We start from the raw sequence: 15,138 nt of genomic DNA, 5'->3' as shown, positions 1-15,138 counted from the left end.
TTACGCGCCACTCTGTTCAGACAGCCTGACTGGCTGGTGCACCGATGCTCCCTAGCGGACGCCTGTAAAGATCGTGGCTTGGGGCGATGTATCGGGACGGGACAGCGGCGTTGAGAGTCAGGATGTGAAATCCTCTGCGGTTGCATCACGGACCTTCTGAGACACATGTGGATGATTACATAAGGAGTCCTGAATCATCAGCCATGATTTTCAAACCTCAGCTCCTTCTGCACCGATTTGAACCTATTCTGCCTCCCGTATAAACCCCAGGGAGTGCTCTCCTTACTCACCGGCCACGCCAACTGTGGGATTGCAGCAGTCACCTAATTCCCACACCGCCTCACTCATCCCTCTCATTTTCACAGCCCCAAAAACAAAAGTGTTTGTCTGAAGTAGAACTGTGAGGTGGTTGGCAAGAGGCACGCCCCAGAAGCCTGCTTTACTACACATCCCATCACTGACTTCACGCGGGGAAACAGCCGGAGTCCCAGAGTCACATGATGATGCAAGACCGGTTGGGTCGGTCTGAATGTTGTTACACTCCAACAAACACCTTGACCTAGTACTTACTGATTTGCATATGAATGTCATTTAAAAGTTATTGGGGGTTTTTTTATACAAAAACCATTAGTACTCTTAAAGCATTTCATGCTTCAAGTTTGGTTGAGTCTTTGGGATTGTACCAAATACAAAGTAACTTAAAATGGACTCAAAAACACAAAAACGAAAGCTGCAAAAACTTTGTTGTGTAACTGTGTACATACTTACAGAGAACACCTTGTTGAAGCCTTTCTTCATCTTGCAACAAAGTTGTTTATATTTTGCATTCTTTTAGCTAAAGTCACAGTTTACATTTTTGCAAATGTTTACAACAATATCCTTATACAAATGTATCAGTCAGGAGTTGGTCCCAAAACCTTGTTGCAGAATGTAGTTCAGTAAGGCAGCACAAAACCACTGAGCATCACCAAAAAAACACCACACCCACAGTGAAGCACGGTGGTGGCACCAGCATGCTCTGGACTTTGTGTTTTTTATTTAACCTCCATTTAAACAAGTAAATTGAGAACTAATTCACAGCAGAAGACAGAAAAATGTCAATAGAGGGGAAAAAAATAAACCATTAATAAAAATACAACCATATTCATACTGACTAAATGGACCATAATCCATAGAAGTGTTCTTGCTCTCTTCTGGATGGAACCGGAGTGAAAGAAGTTATGAACGGTTCCACATTCCTGTCTGGTTTTGCTCACAACCCTTCAGGTCTCTGCGGGAACGCTGATGATAAATACAGATTTTTATAAACAGAAAAACATGCATTCAAATGACCAGCTCAGGGCTTCCTAGGAGGTAATCAAAGCTTTAAACTGGAGTTCAGAGCTAAATCTGAGAGAAAATTATCATCACCTGCAGTGAAATTCATGCTCAGTTTCTGCAAGTAGAGTGGACAAGTGTTATAAATTTAAGATGAGGAAAGAAAAGCGAATGCTTAAAACAAATAAAGATTAATCAAACATTTAGTTTAGGGGTGTGCACACTTAATCAGCCAGGATTTTGCTTTTTTTTCTGAAAAATTAATTAATTTTTTAGTTGAAAAAATATTTTTAGAAGTTATTAAATTTGATATTGTTTTAACACTACAGAGGTGCGGAGATGTCGTCATGTTTTTCTTGTTTTTTTTTATTTATTTTTTTTATCATAAACCTGCCAGCTTTCAACCCTAATCTTAATCCTAATGGGACTGATGACATTCATCAGCCGTGACAGCTCTGCTTCACATAATTATATATTTTTTTTGTTGGGCTGATTTTTTTTTTTTATCCCTCCTTGGCCTCACAGGGAGTCCTTTTTTTCAGCCTCGTCCTAAAAGACGAGCGATTACAGCGTTGCTTCTCGTCTTAAAGGAGCCTCCCTCGCCTGATCTCAGGAGCTCTGCTTCAAAGCTCTCCTTAATCTCAGCCCGATAGCTCAACGGCTGGACTGACGGACGGATGGCAGAGAGCCACCGAAGATGTCACCGGCGCTGCACAGATCCACTAATGCCCCTTTTTTCTTCTTCTTTCTTTTCGTTTTTTTTTTTTTTTTGAAGACCTGTGGGATCTTCCACGGGACTTAATGGACTGTGTACTGTACTTTTTGATGACTGTTCTTACGGAGACACACCTAATCCCTAACCCACACCTTAACCTCTTCCTGTCTAGGATGAGTGTGACACACACACATGAATACATACACACAACACGTCAACCCTTCCCAGAATGTCTCCCACATGGTTTCCCCCCCGCTGGCGGCCTCTGACCTAATGGGTCAGATTAAAGGTCAAACAAATACGCAGTTTTATCTCCTTTTTTTTGTGAATTAATGGAGTGTAGCAAATGAGGCGACCATTGTCAGGGCGAAAGATTGGTGGTGTTTGCCGTCTGTATTATCCACCGCCGTCAGAAAGTGGCCATGGTCCGGGCTATCGGTGGGCCGCCGCGGAGCTCAGGGGGGGATTACAGTAATGGATTGACGGCCTGTAGGTAATACTTGTGTAAATACCGTGTGCCTCTTTCCTGAACCCTGTGCTCTCGCAGAGGGCTCTGTCTTTTTGAGGAGAGTTAAGCTTGATGGCTGCATCTCACATTGCGCCGCAGGAGGAGGAGGAGGACAGGCTGTGAATGCTCAAAGAGACGAGTGTTCCAGCGAAAGGCAGCAAGACGCAGCTTGCCCCTGGAACATCTGCGGGCCCGTCCCACGCCTCACGAAATTGGGCCGAGACTTGTTTGTGTCAACGAACCTGTTGCGACTTGCCCATCGCGCGGAGAGCGACGAGCCCTGAGAGCTGCAGATGGGGAAAAAAAGTGTAGGGGGAAATTTTTTTTTTTTTTTTTTTTTTTTTTTTCCAAGGCAGAGTTGGAAAGGTTTTATGACAGCTTTGGGATCCCTCCATGATCGTCATGGAAAAGCACATTCTTCTACAGCTACAATTACCAGAGTCGTTTTTTTTTTTTTCTTTGAGCTTGGTGTTGCGCGACTTTGTTTCGCTGTTTTTTTACTCGGAATATACTTCCTTTAAAAAAAAACACTTTTTTAACAAATATTATTGTTTTTTTTCTACACTTTATACATCAAAAACACAAAATATTAGCTGGACAACTAGAAGATAAAGAGAAGTAAACTACACCACGTATTTTAATGTAGTTTCTAGTTTAAGTATCTTTGTGCACTTGAAATTAGACAAAACCAACTTACAAATAACCTTTCAGAAAGATATGATTTTATTTTGAGTCAATAATTCCTTAATATTGATAATAAAGGGCTATTTCCACTGGCAGATTATTTAACTTGTAACATGGAATAACTGGCACTTTTTCACCAAAACAAAGAATTATTGACATAAAACAAGCTCCTACATTTTGCAGAAAATGAATTAGTGAATTAGTTTTGTCTTATTTCAAGTGAACTAAGACACTTGAACTAGAAACTACACCAGAATACTTGGTGAGAGTTTGTTTTTGCAGTGTTTCAATTGTTTCCCTGCCAGTTAGTTGCTTAAACCAGATTTTAAAACATTTTTATATCACCTTTATTTAACCAGGTAAGTTGATTGAAAATAAATTATTTTCAACAACGACCTGTTTCAAAAACTTTAAAACACCAAACAACTTCATAGAATATGCTACTTTACAGACCCACTAAACAGTTGAGCTACAAAAATGGATTTTGGAAATAATTTTAAGCAATACGAACAGTTTTACCTTTTCTCCTAAATTAATACACATCTAATTGATCAGGAGAGTGATGTGTATTGGATCCTCAGACTACGAGCGGCCACAGGGCAGCGTACAGGTTAGCTTCAGGACGCGTGTCATCACAAGATTGGTTGGCCAAGATAAGTTCTGCTGACGACCGGCAGACGTTCCTCTCTTTGGATGGAAACGGTCCTCTAAAACGTTCAATTTATTTAAATAAAGAAGCGGTTTCTTCGCTTCTTGCTTCTCAAAAAGCAGGAAAAGGAGGAAAGAGGGGAACGGAGGGGAGGGAAAAATCAGCTCTTTTGGATTATTGTTGATTTAAAACAGGTTTGGAAGACGCTCCAGGCATGACATGACTTGTCAGGAATGAAGAAGACAAGACCAGAGGCGCCAAACAGTGCTTGTTTAAGGCCTGATGTTTGTCAGGACTTGACTCCTGCATGCGCCCGCAGCGCCTGTCAGGGAGAGAAGAACGCTACAGCTGTGGGCCTGCCTCAACCTGCGCTGCAGAGGAAGTCTCTCTTTCTCTCTTCTTCTCTCCCTCTTTCCTTGTCAGGGGGAACTTCAGCAGGATTTAAAAAGTAACGGCGCACACACACATATTCCTGCAAACTCTCCTTTTGCAGTTTTCTACCAGTACTAGTTTGGCAGCAGCAGCAGTGCAGTTGCTGCATGCGTTTCTTTTGGTCGTGCCACGTGTTGGATGTCCGGCGGGCCAATCACGTGTGATTCCCACCAACAGTTTTTTCTTTTCTTTTTTTCTTTCTTTCTTTCAAATGATTGTGATTAAGTGGCTCTCTGCATTGTGCGGCCGTGTTGTTCCTCGCCTGTGTAATTCACATTGTGACCAATGAAAGGCCCATAATTACACGTTAACACCTGAGCACCGCGCCCTGTGTGAGCCACTGGATCCCATCAGTCAACTCGCCGTCCTCCTCCACCCTGAACGCTCTCAGGAGCAGCGACTGCGCTCGCTCTCTGCACTGCAAACACACACACGCACACACACCAGCAGCAGTACATAGTTGCACTCTTAAAAGTTTGTAGCTGGAGGGCTGGGATGGTTTCCTGCTTTCTGTGTGTGTGTGTGTGTGTGTGTGTGTGTGTGTGTGTGTGTGTGTGTGTGTGTGTGTGTGTGTGTGTGTGTTCTTTGCATATGATGGAGTGTAAACGCTGAGGTTTAAGATCATCTAAACAAACTGCCTCAAACATCTCTGATTGGATCATTGTGCATCACCTTGTGTTGTTTTTGCTACATAAATCCTTCTCCCTGTGATCACACCATTAAATGATCAGTTTTTTCTTTAGGTTTTTTTTTTTTTGCCTCCTAATCCTTGGCTCTCCTTTTCTGTTTCTCCTCGCCTGCGTTTGGCTTCTCCACCTCATTTAGCTGATTGACAGAGGCGTACGGGGAGTATCGGGTTAGAGGCGAGGGGACAAGCACCACTATTTATCTTAACTTCTTCTTTTCTTTAGTTTTTTTTGCCCCTTCTTCTTAAGAAGCGGTGGTTTTAGAAAGCCGCTTTGATTTTTAAGGAAGAATCAGTTCAGCCGTCGTGTTGACATACATGTCACAGAGCCTGAACTGTGATTTGGATTTTAAGTCGCCATTCCTCCACTGCAAAAACCCCAAATCTTACCAAGTAATTTTGTTTAGAGTTCAATGTCACTTGAAATAAGACAAAACTAACTTACAAGTGACTTTTTTTTTTTACAAGATATAGGATGTTGTTTTAAGTTACTAATTTCTAAATGTTGATTAAAAAGATTACAAGTTCGACTGGTAGGTTATTTCACTTATGGGAAAAATCTTCTATATCTTGCAAAAACGTTACTTGTAAGTTTGTTTTGTCTCATTTCAAGTATATTATGATAGTTGCACTAGAAACTAGACTAAAAATACTTAAGTTTTTGCAGTGCTTTCTTTAACATTTTATTTAAGTAGCATCATATGAATCTCGCAAAACTGTTCTTACAACTTTTGCTTTTGCTATTTGATAAAAAGCTAAGTAGCAGATAAAAGTGCAGTAAAGATTAAATATGGTCACCAACTTAACTTTTTGTTTTAAGAAATATCTGAAAAGTGTGGTGTGCATTTATGAATTCATCCCTGCCTACATTTAAATGTACAGTACTTGCACAAAGTCCAGTGAATGGTTTGCTGTCGTAATTCGGCCAATTTATAAATGCTAATTTAATCCACCAGTGGGTGATTTAATCTCAGTATAAAACCAACTGTTTGGTTTGTTAGAGATCATTAGTGAGCAAGCAGCGACATGAAGACCAATGAGAGCAGCGGGCGGGTTAGAGAGAAAGTTGTGGTGAAGTTTAAAGCAGAGTTAGGCTGCGTATTAACCCCCCTTTACTCTGACGCACCGTAACTAAAATCCGGTGAAACCAGTCGGAAATTCAGTCCATCAATAAACGTAGAAAATCTACAGAAATATTACAATATTTTAACTCTGGAGCCTGTAGGTAACTCTGGAGGAGCTGCAGAGTTACCTACAGATATTGTAATAGAAAACATGCAAAAACACAAAATCTTACCAAGTGTTTTTGGTTTGGTTTCTAGTGCAAATATCTTTCTACTCTTGAAATAAGACAAAACTAACTCGCAAGTGACTTATTAGCACAAAAAAAGCTTAATAAAAAAAAAATTACAAGTTCCACTGGCAGATTATTTCACCTATAACATGGGGAAAATGTTTTGTTATAAGTGAAACAATATGCTGGTGAACCTAGTATTTTTTTAAATCAATATTAAGGACTTAAAAGAAGCCCTCATGTCTTGCTGAAAATACATTTGTAAGTTAAGTGTGCTGAGATATTTAAACAGGAAACTAGACCAAAAATACTTGGTAAGACTTTGTTTTTGCAACAGGGAATGAAGTAGATCAAAGAGTTTAGATTAAACCCAAGATAATGTGTGTCAAAGGTACTGACAGGGATACAAAAAGAAGTTTTAAAACTGTAGCGTTTTTCCTTTTCGCTTCCCACTTATGTACCGCTTTTGTCTCAGCCGGTCGTAAAACAAAAGGACGTTTGCAGTCGCAGTGTGACAAAATCACACAGAAGCTTTTGTGAGGCACTGATTTCTGTAAATCAGAACCTGCTGGTTGAGTCGAGGTCAATAAGAAAACAGGTTTTGCGTGGAGAGAGGAGTCAGGTGTGTTTGTGCCAAGCTGGGGAAAATGAACATCAACACATCCTGGTACTGGGATGAGTTCCCTGATTCACTGGAATTACTCTTAATAGAGGAGGAATTTCATGTTGTGTTTGCGTTACCAAACAAGCCGCTGGCGCTTTTTCTTTTCTTTTTTTTCCCTCTCTCTCTCTCTGACAAGGAAATATTCACCTCCACCCCCAGCCTGTGTCTTCTGCACACAGAGGGATTTAAAGCCCTGCTTACACAGCAGTGATTTGAATGGTTTGTTTACACAGTTGGGTTGTGCCTATTAGTAACAATTCAGTCTTTTCTGATGGCTTACTGCTTATCAATCCCACCAGTGCCAGGGATCAAGGCACATCCATTATTTATGACTCTCAGGCTCGCCAAGTTGAACGCGGGCCAGCTTGTGTTTGAGCAACCATCGCATTTCGGCATCGGTCACGGGCGGATCGTGCGATTAGTCCTCCACTCCTGCACTCAGACCTGAAAGCGATTCATTTTCAGCCAAGTGCACAAGTCAGATCTGCACCCGGCCTAATATGTAGCTGGAGCATGGCAGCCACTTCACAAGCGCTGCTGTGTATGATGAGTAGCCGTCAGATGCTTCAGCAGAACTCTGATCAAAGCCAGGGCCCCCGTCTAATTACTCCTGGAAGGGTCCATTTTAGGGCGGAAGTCCCACAGGCTCTCTGTACGACACTTTTAAGGTTGCCAATACACACTTGTTGCCACCAAACCTCCTCTCTCTCTATCTGTGTGTGTGTGAGTGAGTGTTTATTTATGTAGGTCATAATCACAGTGTTGCATTTAGCACTTTTTGCTTCAGGGAAAAACCAGAAGTGTTCAGTCGGGGCAACAGGTGTTCCAAGATGAATCTGTTGGAGATGATAAATGCAAACTGTAAAATCTAAGAAGAGAGACAAGTTTTTCTTCCACACTGCAAAAACATATTTTTTTTAGCAAATATCTTAACACTTGAAATAAGACTAAGTTACAAGTAAAGTAAGTTAGTTTCAGCAAGATTGTAGAAGCTTGTTTTAAGTCAACAATTTCTTAATATTTTTTTTAAAGTACTAGTTACACCGGCAGATTATTTCATCTTTAAAATGTTTTAAGTCACATATTCTGCCTGTGAAACTAATATATTAAAAAAACATCAAATATTGAGAAATTATTGACTTAAAAGAAGCTCTAAGCTTTCCTTAGAAACTTTTTAATCTACTTAGAATAATCAATCAAACTGAACTGTTTGATAACTAGGATCAATTGGGATGTTTGAAATTAAATGATTGTTTTTTTGTAAAGTGCCTTAAGATGATATTTGTTGTGAATAGATTGAATTGAATCCCGTATCTTTTTCATCAATAACTTACTTGTAAGTTAGTTTTGTCTTATTTTGAGTGTACTAAGATATTTTCACTATAAACTAGACAGAAAATACTGTCTAAGAAAACAGAAAAGAGTTTGTTTTTACAGTGCAGATGATATTTCCTGTTTGTTTAAATATTCTGATGCACAGGTGTCCAACACCAGGCCCGCAGGCCAAACCGGCCCGCCAGCACTATTAATGTGGCCCTCTTGACATCAAAGGGCCACATTAACAGTTGCAGCTTTAAGCTGTTTTCTCTTTATAGAACTAAACTATGTTGATGTGAAAAATTGCTATGGATAATTACAGTTTACTAATCTAACACAGAGATTAATACCAATCTTAATATTTTAACGGATAGTTTTCTCAGTAGATTCTACCGCATCCGGCCCTTTGAGGACATTTATAATCTTGATGTGGCACAAAACAAGAGTTTTCATTTCCACCTCTGTTCTTATGTTTCAGTACTCGACAGACCTGAAGAAGCTCTACTGCCAGATTGCCAAGACCTGTCCCATCCAGATCAAAGTGCTGACCCCACCTCCGCAGGGGGCCGTCATCCGGGCCATGCCAGTCTATAAAAAAGCCGAGCACGTGACCGAGGTGGTGAAGCGCTGCCCGAACCACGAGCTGAGCCGCGAGTTCAACGACGGTTAGTTCCAGACCTCACACTCTGTGATTGTTGTTAGTGCGAAGTGTTTTAATGACCCGGACGGCGCCGCTTCCAGGTCAGATCGCGCCGCCGAGCCACCTGATCCGCGTGGAGGGAAACAGCCACGCCCAGTACCTGGAGGACACTATCACTGGGAGACAGAGCGTACTAGTTCCATACGAGCCCCCACAGGTGAGGAAATCTTTGAGCTTTTCCACGGTTTGCCGCTTTATAAATACACACTATGTGAAAGATAAAATATACATGGGTTTAAAGATGCTTACGAATAAAAATATCAGAAAAGCAAGTTTTTTAACTTTTGGCCTTTGGAGAGTGGCAAGCAGAAAGCCGTCAGTACTTTAAAGGTTGACGGCTTTGGGGGTGCAGCAGAAATGCAGAAGAAGTTAGTCTGATTGGAAAAAATGCAACTTCTTTTGCTTTTAGAAATCTAGCAGCACAAAGATGGTGCAATATCACAAAGATGGTGGTGGCAGCATCTTGTTCCAGGCTGGAAAAAGACTGGTGAGACTGGATGACTTTAAATATGCAGCCAAAACCACAGCGGATCAAGGGAGATTTGTTCAAAATGGCCCTGTCAAAGTCCAGACCAAATCCATTTGAGACTTGAAAACATCCAATCTCAGCTTCAGTTATTTACAGTGCTGATTCAGGAGGGGTTGAATAGAAATGCACTCTACTCCTACAGATTTTTCAATCCCTTCAAAATGATGCACTAGTTTGTTTTGGTCTATTAAATAAAATACATTGGATTTATGTAAGGTCACAGTGATGAAAAGGTTCATCTTCATGGTGTTCTAAGGTTTTGTAAGGAAATGGTAAATATTTAGTTTTAGTATATAGCAGCAGTTTTTATAATCCATCTGCCCAGATTTAAATAAAAGGCTCAACGTGAAATAAGAATAAATCCATGTTTTGTCATATTGATTAGAAAAGCACCTTGAAAACAGCAGTGGACCGAAGTGTTTGACGGTTTACACCAATCATCATGACATAAAACAGATTAAAACAATGAGTTAACGTAGAGCTACAGAAAACAAGATGAGTAAAAGTGACAGAAACGTGTTTTTAAAAGATTTAAAAAGTCCAATCTCTCCGTCTGTGTTTCCCCTCTTCAGGTCGGGACAGAATTCACAACGATCTTGTATAATTTCATGTGCAACTCGAGCTGCGTGGGCGGAATGAACAGGCGCCCCATCCTCATCATCGTCACCCTGGAGACCAGAGAGTAAGAGACGCCGCTCCGTCCTCTCCAGCCGCCGCTGCTGTTCGCTCACTTTGTGTTTGACAGAGTCTCCATGTCCCCCTCCCCTCCCAGTGGACAGGTTCTGGGCCGCCGCTGCTTCGAGGCCCGGATCTGCGCCTGCCCCGGCCGAGACCGGAAGGCGGACGAGGACAGCATCCGCAAGCAGCACGTAACGGACAACTCAAAGAGCAGTGATGGTACGAAGCGCCGTAAGTAGGGCCGGGGCTGGTGGCGGGCTGATGAGCTTTGGCTTTACGTGACGTGCTGACTGTGTCCAGGAGCCTCAACCACTAACACTGCAGGAATGTTAGCATCAGCGCTAGCGTTAGCATCCCCTCTGCCTGCCGCCCTGCTTGATCCTTCCTCCTGTTCTGGCTCAGTGTAAGTGTCCAACACTGCGGCTTTCCATTCACTCTGCTTTGGTTTTCCTGCTCTTTTCCAGCTTACCGCCAGATTTCTCAAAGCATCCAGATGTCCACCATCAAGAAGAGAAGATCTACAGATGAGGAAGTGTTTTGTTTACCTGTAAGTCTATAAATTATAGAGTAAAACTTTGTTCTGAGCTCTGATCTGCTTCCTAACGCTGTCTGATTTTGTTTTGTCCACTGCAGATCAAAGGTCGTGAAATCTATGAGATGTTGGTGAAAATCAAAGAGTCTCTGGAGCTCATGCAGTTCCTGCCACAGCACACAATAGAGTCATACAGACAGCAGCAGCAGAACCTCCTCCAGAAGCAGTGAGTGCCAGCTCTGTTTGTTCTGAAGTGAAACAAAAAGGTTTTCCAGCAACAGTAGAAATGCACCCATCAGCTTTGTGGCCAGGCTCAGACTTTTACCATCCAGTTCAGCCAATTCTGGTCTCTGTTTAGTGACCAGAATGAAAAGCATTGAAAATAAAGTCATCTCTGTTAGGACCAGAGGTGACGTCACACTGGGTGAGAGAGTGTTCGCTGTAAACTGGGCTTTTATTCCTATTTTAAAACAAAGAGGTGGTATTTTGAGCATAAATTCTTATGTTAACGCTGAGCTTTATTAGCTTTGTTGATTGTAAACATCAGTTCCAGCTTTTAATGTAGGAACTTAAAGCTGCAGTACATAACTGGTTAGAAAAAATGTTTAACATATTTGTTAAAACTTCCTCCATGTTGCCACAGAATAATGAGACAGGTCATATTTTACATATTGTAACTAATATGTTAAAAAAAAAAAAATCTTAAAAAGTTTTCTACAAAAGTGACGTACTGCAGCTTTAAGTAAACTTAAGTTATGTCAGATTTTTCTGACTGGCTGCTCTCTGGTGGTTCCTGGTGCATTTCTAGCTGCATGTTTTCCTGTGTGACTCCAGCCAAACGCCACTAACCGAGCAGTTTGATCGCGCCGTAGCTATCCAGAAATTTACCCAGAATCCCTCAAAGTTGGCAGCCTTAGAGGGCAAGTCTGGCGTTAAGCCGGGGCAGTTTTTCCTTCCCTCCCGTCTCGTTCTCTCTCGGGTCAGGAGCCAGGAAGCCGAACGGTGGCGAGAGGCGGTGTTTAAGTTCTCAGATTGGCGGTAACACCTTCGGCTGCTCTGCCAGCTTCAGCAGAGTCAAAGTGTTTCAGACGCCTTCGACCCGTGGCAACCAGGAGACGGTTACCGCCTCGCTGTGAGGTCATGCTGTGTTTCTTCTGCCTGGCAATGAAACACGCTGCGATTTCTGAACCGTTCAGAACCGTGTTCCTCTCAGCTCCGCTTGTCTTGTGTGTTTGTGGTTTTCCTCACTCCTTCACTCCATTGTAAATAAATGACTTCAGTTCTGTCTGCATTCACACTGAACGCCTCCCTGTGGTGAAATGCCCTGTTCTGTGTGTGTACACTGCCATCTTCTGGCCAGCAGCTGCACTGCAGTAAGTAAGTTGCTGAAGTCAAAGGTTTGGTGAATGTTTTCCTGCTGCTTTCTTCACCTCTGGCCCACTCCAGGGTCTCTCTCTCTCTCTCTCTCTCTCTCTCTTTCTGTGTGTGTCTCTCTGTCTCTCTCTCTCTTTCTGTGTCTCTCTTCCTCTCTCTCCCTCTCTCTCTCTTTCTGTCTCTCCTGCGCTGAGCCCTTATTTCTACTCTCTCTCTTGTCTCTGGTTCCTCCCTGCAGCCTGATAAAAAGCCGTCTGGGCAGCCAGCTCCTGGAGTCTGCAGGAGAGCAGAGGCGGCGCTGCAGCTCCTCCTGAAACTCTGCTCCACATTCCTCTTCCTCCTCCTCGTCTTCATCTTCCTCCGGCCTACACGGACCTCCTCTCTGTCTACTTTAGTATTTTTTTTTCTCCTGTCCCTCCTCTGTCCTGTGGTGGGACTCATTTTGCTGGACAGACTCATTTGACTGACTTTGCATGCTGTTTGTGAAGCGCTGCCATCTTTCAGCCTCTAGGCTGAGGTTTGTACAGGAACAAAGCCTGATTGCTGCTGCTGCTTCTTCTTCTTTTTTTATTCTATTTGAGACTCATAAAGTAAACATTTTGAGGCTTTGCGTTGTTCTGAGAGCTGGACTCAAACTTTTTCTGGGTTTTTGAGGGTATGAGTGAAACCTACCTGCTAGTGCAGGTCATGTTTTCTAAAGCCACTGCAGGACAGTTTGTGCATTTGAACTTTTCCTCAAAGTCGGCTTCGAATAGATCAAGCTTGAGATGTGCACCATGTGACCTCTCTGTTTGAAACAGATCAGCTTCTCCTGCTGGCTTCTGCACGCTCTTCTGTCATAATATAATCAAACGGAATAAAAACCTTTTCCTGCTGGAATCTGATTGTTTTTCTGTCATAAAAAAACAAAACGCAGTAATCACAAGGTAATATGACATGACTGGAAGATTTGTATTCAGACTCTGAGGGCGTTGCTAATGTCTCCTCTCTCTCCTGCTCCAGAACCACGATGCAGTCCCCAACTACTTACGGGTCGAGCTCCCCAACTCACGGAAAAGTGAACAAGCTGCCGTCGGTGAGCCAGCTCATCAACCCACAGCAGCGCAACACGCTCACCCCTTCCAGCATGACGGGAGGCCTCACTGACAGTAAGTCTGCTGTCCGCCCACACACCTGCTCCCAAACACACACAGCTGCCCCCAGAGCCCCACCCATCCCCACAACGGCCGCCAGCACGCTAAAAGTAGAGGTGCACCCATCAGAGGCTTTCTGGCCAATTTCCGATCATTTTTTGTAAAACTCTTAAGCTGCAGAGACGGATCGCTCTTTTAAAACTTTAAATCAGTGCCTCCAGGAAGTTGCGACGTTGAGATCCCAACTATTAATGCGGATTCACTCCACATTCGCAAATTTTGCACAGACTCGCAAGTCTCACCAACTTTTCCGCAAATCTGACCTGATTTCCTTCTTTTCTGACCAATCACAGCAACTCGGCTGGATTCTGACCAACCCCATTTAAATCAAACTTCCTGTTTCACCCAACATGGAAGATGAAAACATGTGATGCTAAAGATTTGCATCTTTTCTTTTTCTTTGCTAAAACCATTTTGAGAGCTTCTCTGTGTAAACGGTTCATATTGAATGACTATGGAATTCATTTTGCACTTTGACCTATCCTCTGGACATCATACAAATGATTTCATTTGCTTTAAGGGTTTCGTTCCAACAAGGTACTTGAAAACGTTTTTTTGGACTTTAAATATTAACTGTTAAATTCCTGTCCTTTTTCAAAACTACAACTTTTTGAAAAAGTTTCAGGCCACAATAATCACAAAACATGGCAACATCCTGGAGGGACTGATAAATGACCTGCTTCCAAAAAAGATTACAAAACTGAAAGAAACTACAAACACAATAATGTCCTCCAGGTTGTGGGACAGACGCAGCTGCGAGCAAAACTAGCTAGTTAATGAACTTAATGCTTGAGAGGATTTGTTATTGTAACTACGTAGGAGTTTTTAAAACAAAGAGGTGACGTCACACTGTGTGAGTCTCACAAAACAAAGCTAAACTGTGATTAGCATCTTTTATTAGGCTTTAGAGTGATTAGCTCTGTTAGCATTACTGTCTGTATTCTGATAGAGGAAGTAAGTCCTTACTAACTTGACTCTGACAGAGACGAAAAGGAAACTAGCAAATAAATAAACAAATGGTTTTAGTTTGGAACAGAAGTGAACCAATGGCTAAGATGAACATCATCGGGCCGACTGGCGATAAATTTACAATTATTATGTCCGTGATGGACATAATAAAGCTAGCTAGGATATATTAGCATATATTAGTTTTTACGTACATTAACATTCCTGAAGTCCTGTGATGTATTTGAACAACTTTTTGTTCATGAATATAAGACATCTGAAATTAAGGTGTCGTTAAAAGTGTTGACACTTTTAACGCCCTGCTCTGTAATGTTGCCATAGAAACGAGCTTCATATATCAAAATGCCTTTAGAGACTCGGCTTTCTAAGGAACTACTTCCACACTAAAGAGTGTTGGAAGTGGTGACGATGGTGTTATATGTATGGTGTGTTCACTGATTGGCTGAAAGCCATTGGCGAAGTAGCGCCCCCCCACACTCCCCCCATCCCTCCGTTTCCGCTGACCTTTCCACCCAGAGCAGTGAGATGAAGGCTCACGTTAGCTCCCTTTGTCTCTGCAGTGACCCCCATTATGGGCTCCCACATCCCCATGAGTGCTGACATGAGCTCACTGAGCCCCACACACGCCCTGCAGCAACAGCTGCCCCTGGTGCCCTCCTCCCACTGTACCCCCCCTCCTCCATACCCCATGGACAGCAGCATCTCCAGGTATCTAAGCAACGCTTGTCGCCACACATCCACGCTGCTTCTTTGGTTTTTGCTTGCCTTTTACCATTGCAGGAACGCTATACCTGTTAAATTGAGTAATCATAAATCTTTTTTAGTTGACAGCATCACATTAGAATGGTTTAAAAGACAAAAAAATAAAACGCTTTGACGTCACACTGCGAGTTAAAAAATT

At 42.4% G+C, this 15,138-nt stretch overlaps 1 protein-coding gene across 7 annotated transcripts in view; it reads left to right on the top strand.

The window, feature by feature from the left end:
• The window catches only part of tp63 (tumor protein p63), a 40,622-nt gene that overhangs the window by 24,038 nt on the left and 1,446 nt on the right, over positions 1-15,138 (top strand). For 3 of the 7 annotated variants that reach the window (XM_007571357.2, XM_016681378.1, XM_007571359.2), the window contains 8 exons: positions 8,744-8,930; positions 9,007-9,122; positions 10,067-10,176; positions 10,267-10,403; positions 10,637-10,719; positions 10,806-10,930; positions 13,081-13,226; positions 14,798-14,945. In XM_007571357.2, coding sequence (XP_007571419.1) covers positions 8,744-8,930; positions 9,007-9,122; positions 10,067-10,176; positions 10,267-10,403; positions 10,637-10,719; positions 10,806-10,930; positions 13,081-13,226; positions 14,798-14,945 — 1,052 coding nt within the window. Of the gene's footprint in view, positions 1-8,743; positions 8,931-9,006; positions 9,123-10,066; positions 10,177-10,266; positions 10,404-10,636; positions 10,720-10,805; positions 10,931-12,316; positions 12,947-13,080; positions 13,227-14,797; positions 14,946-15,138 lie in introns of those variants that run through there. The other 4 variants (XM_007571358.2, XM_007571360.2, XM_007571361.2 and 1 more) reach the window with 3 other exon arrangements.

The sequence above is a fragment of the Poecilia formosa genome, unplaced genomic scaffold (genome assembly GCF_000485575.1).
Source record: "Poecilia formosa unplaced genomic scaffold, Poecilia_formosa-5.1.2 Scaffold279, whole genome shotgun sequence".
Taxonomy (NCBI): domain Eukaryota; kingdom Metazoa; phylum Chordata; class Actinopteri; order Cyprinodontiformes; family Poeciliidae; genus Poecilia; species Poecilia formosa.
This window is presented reverse-complemented; position numbering and strand designations above follow the sequence as displayed.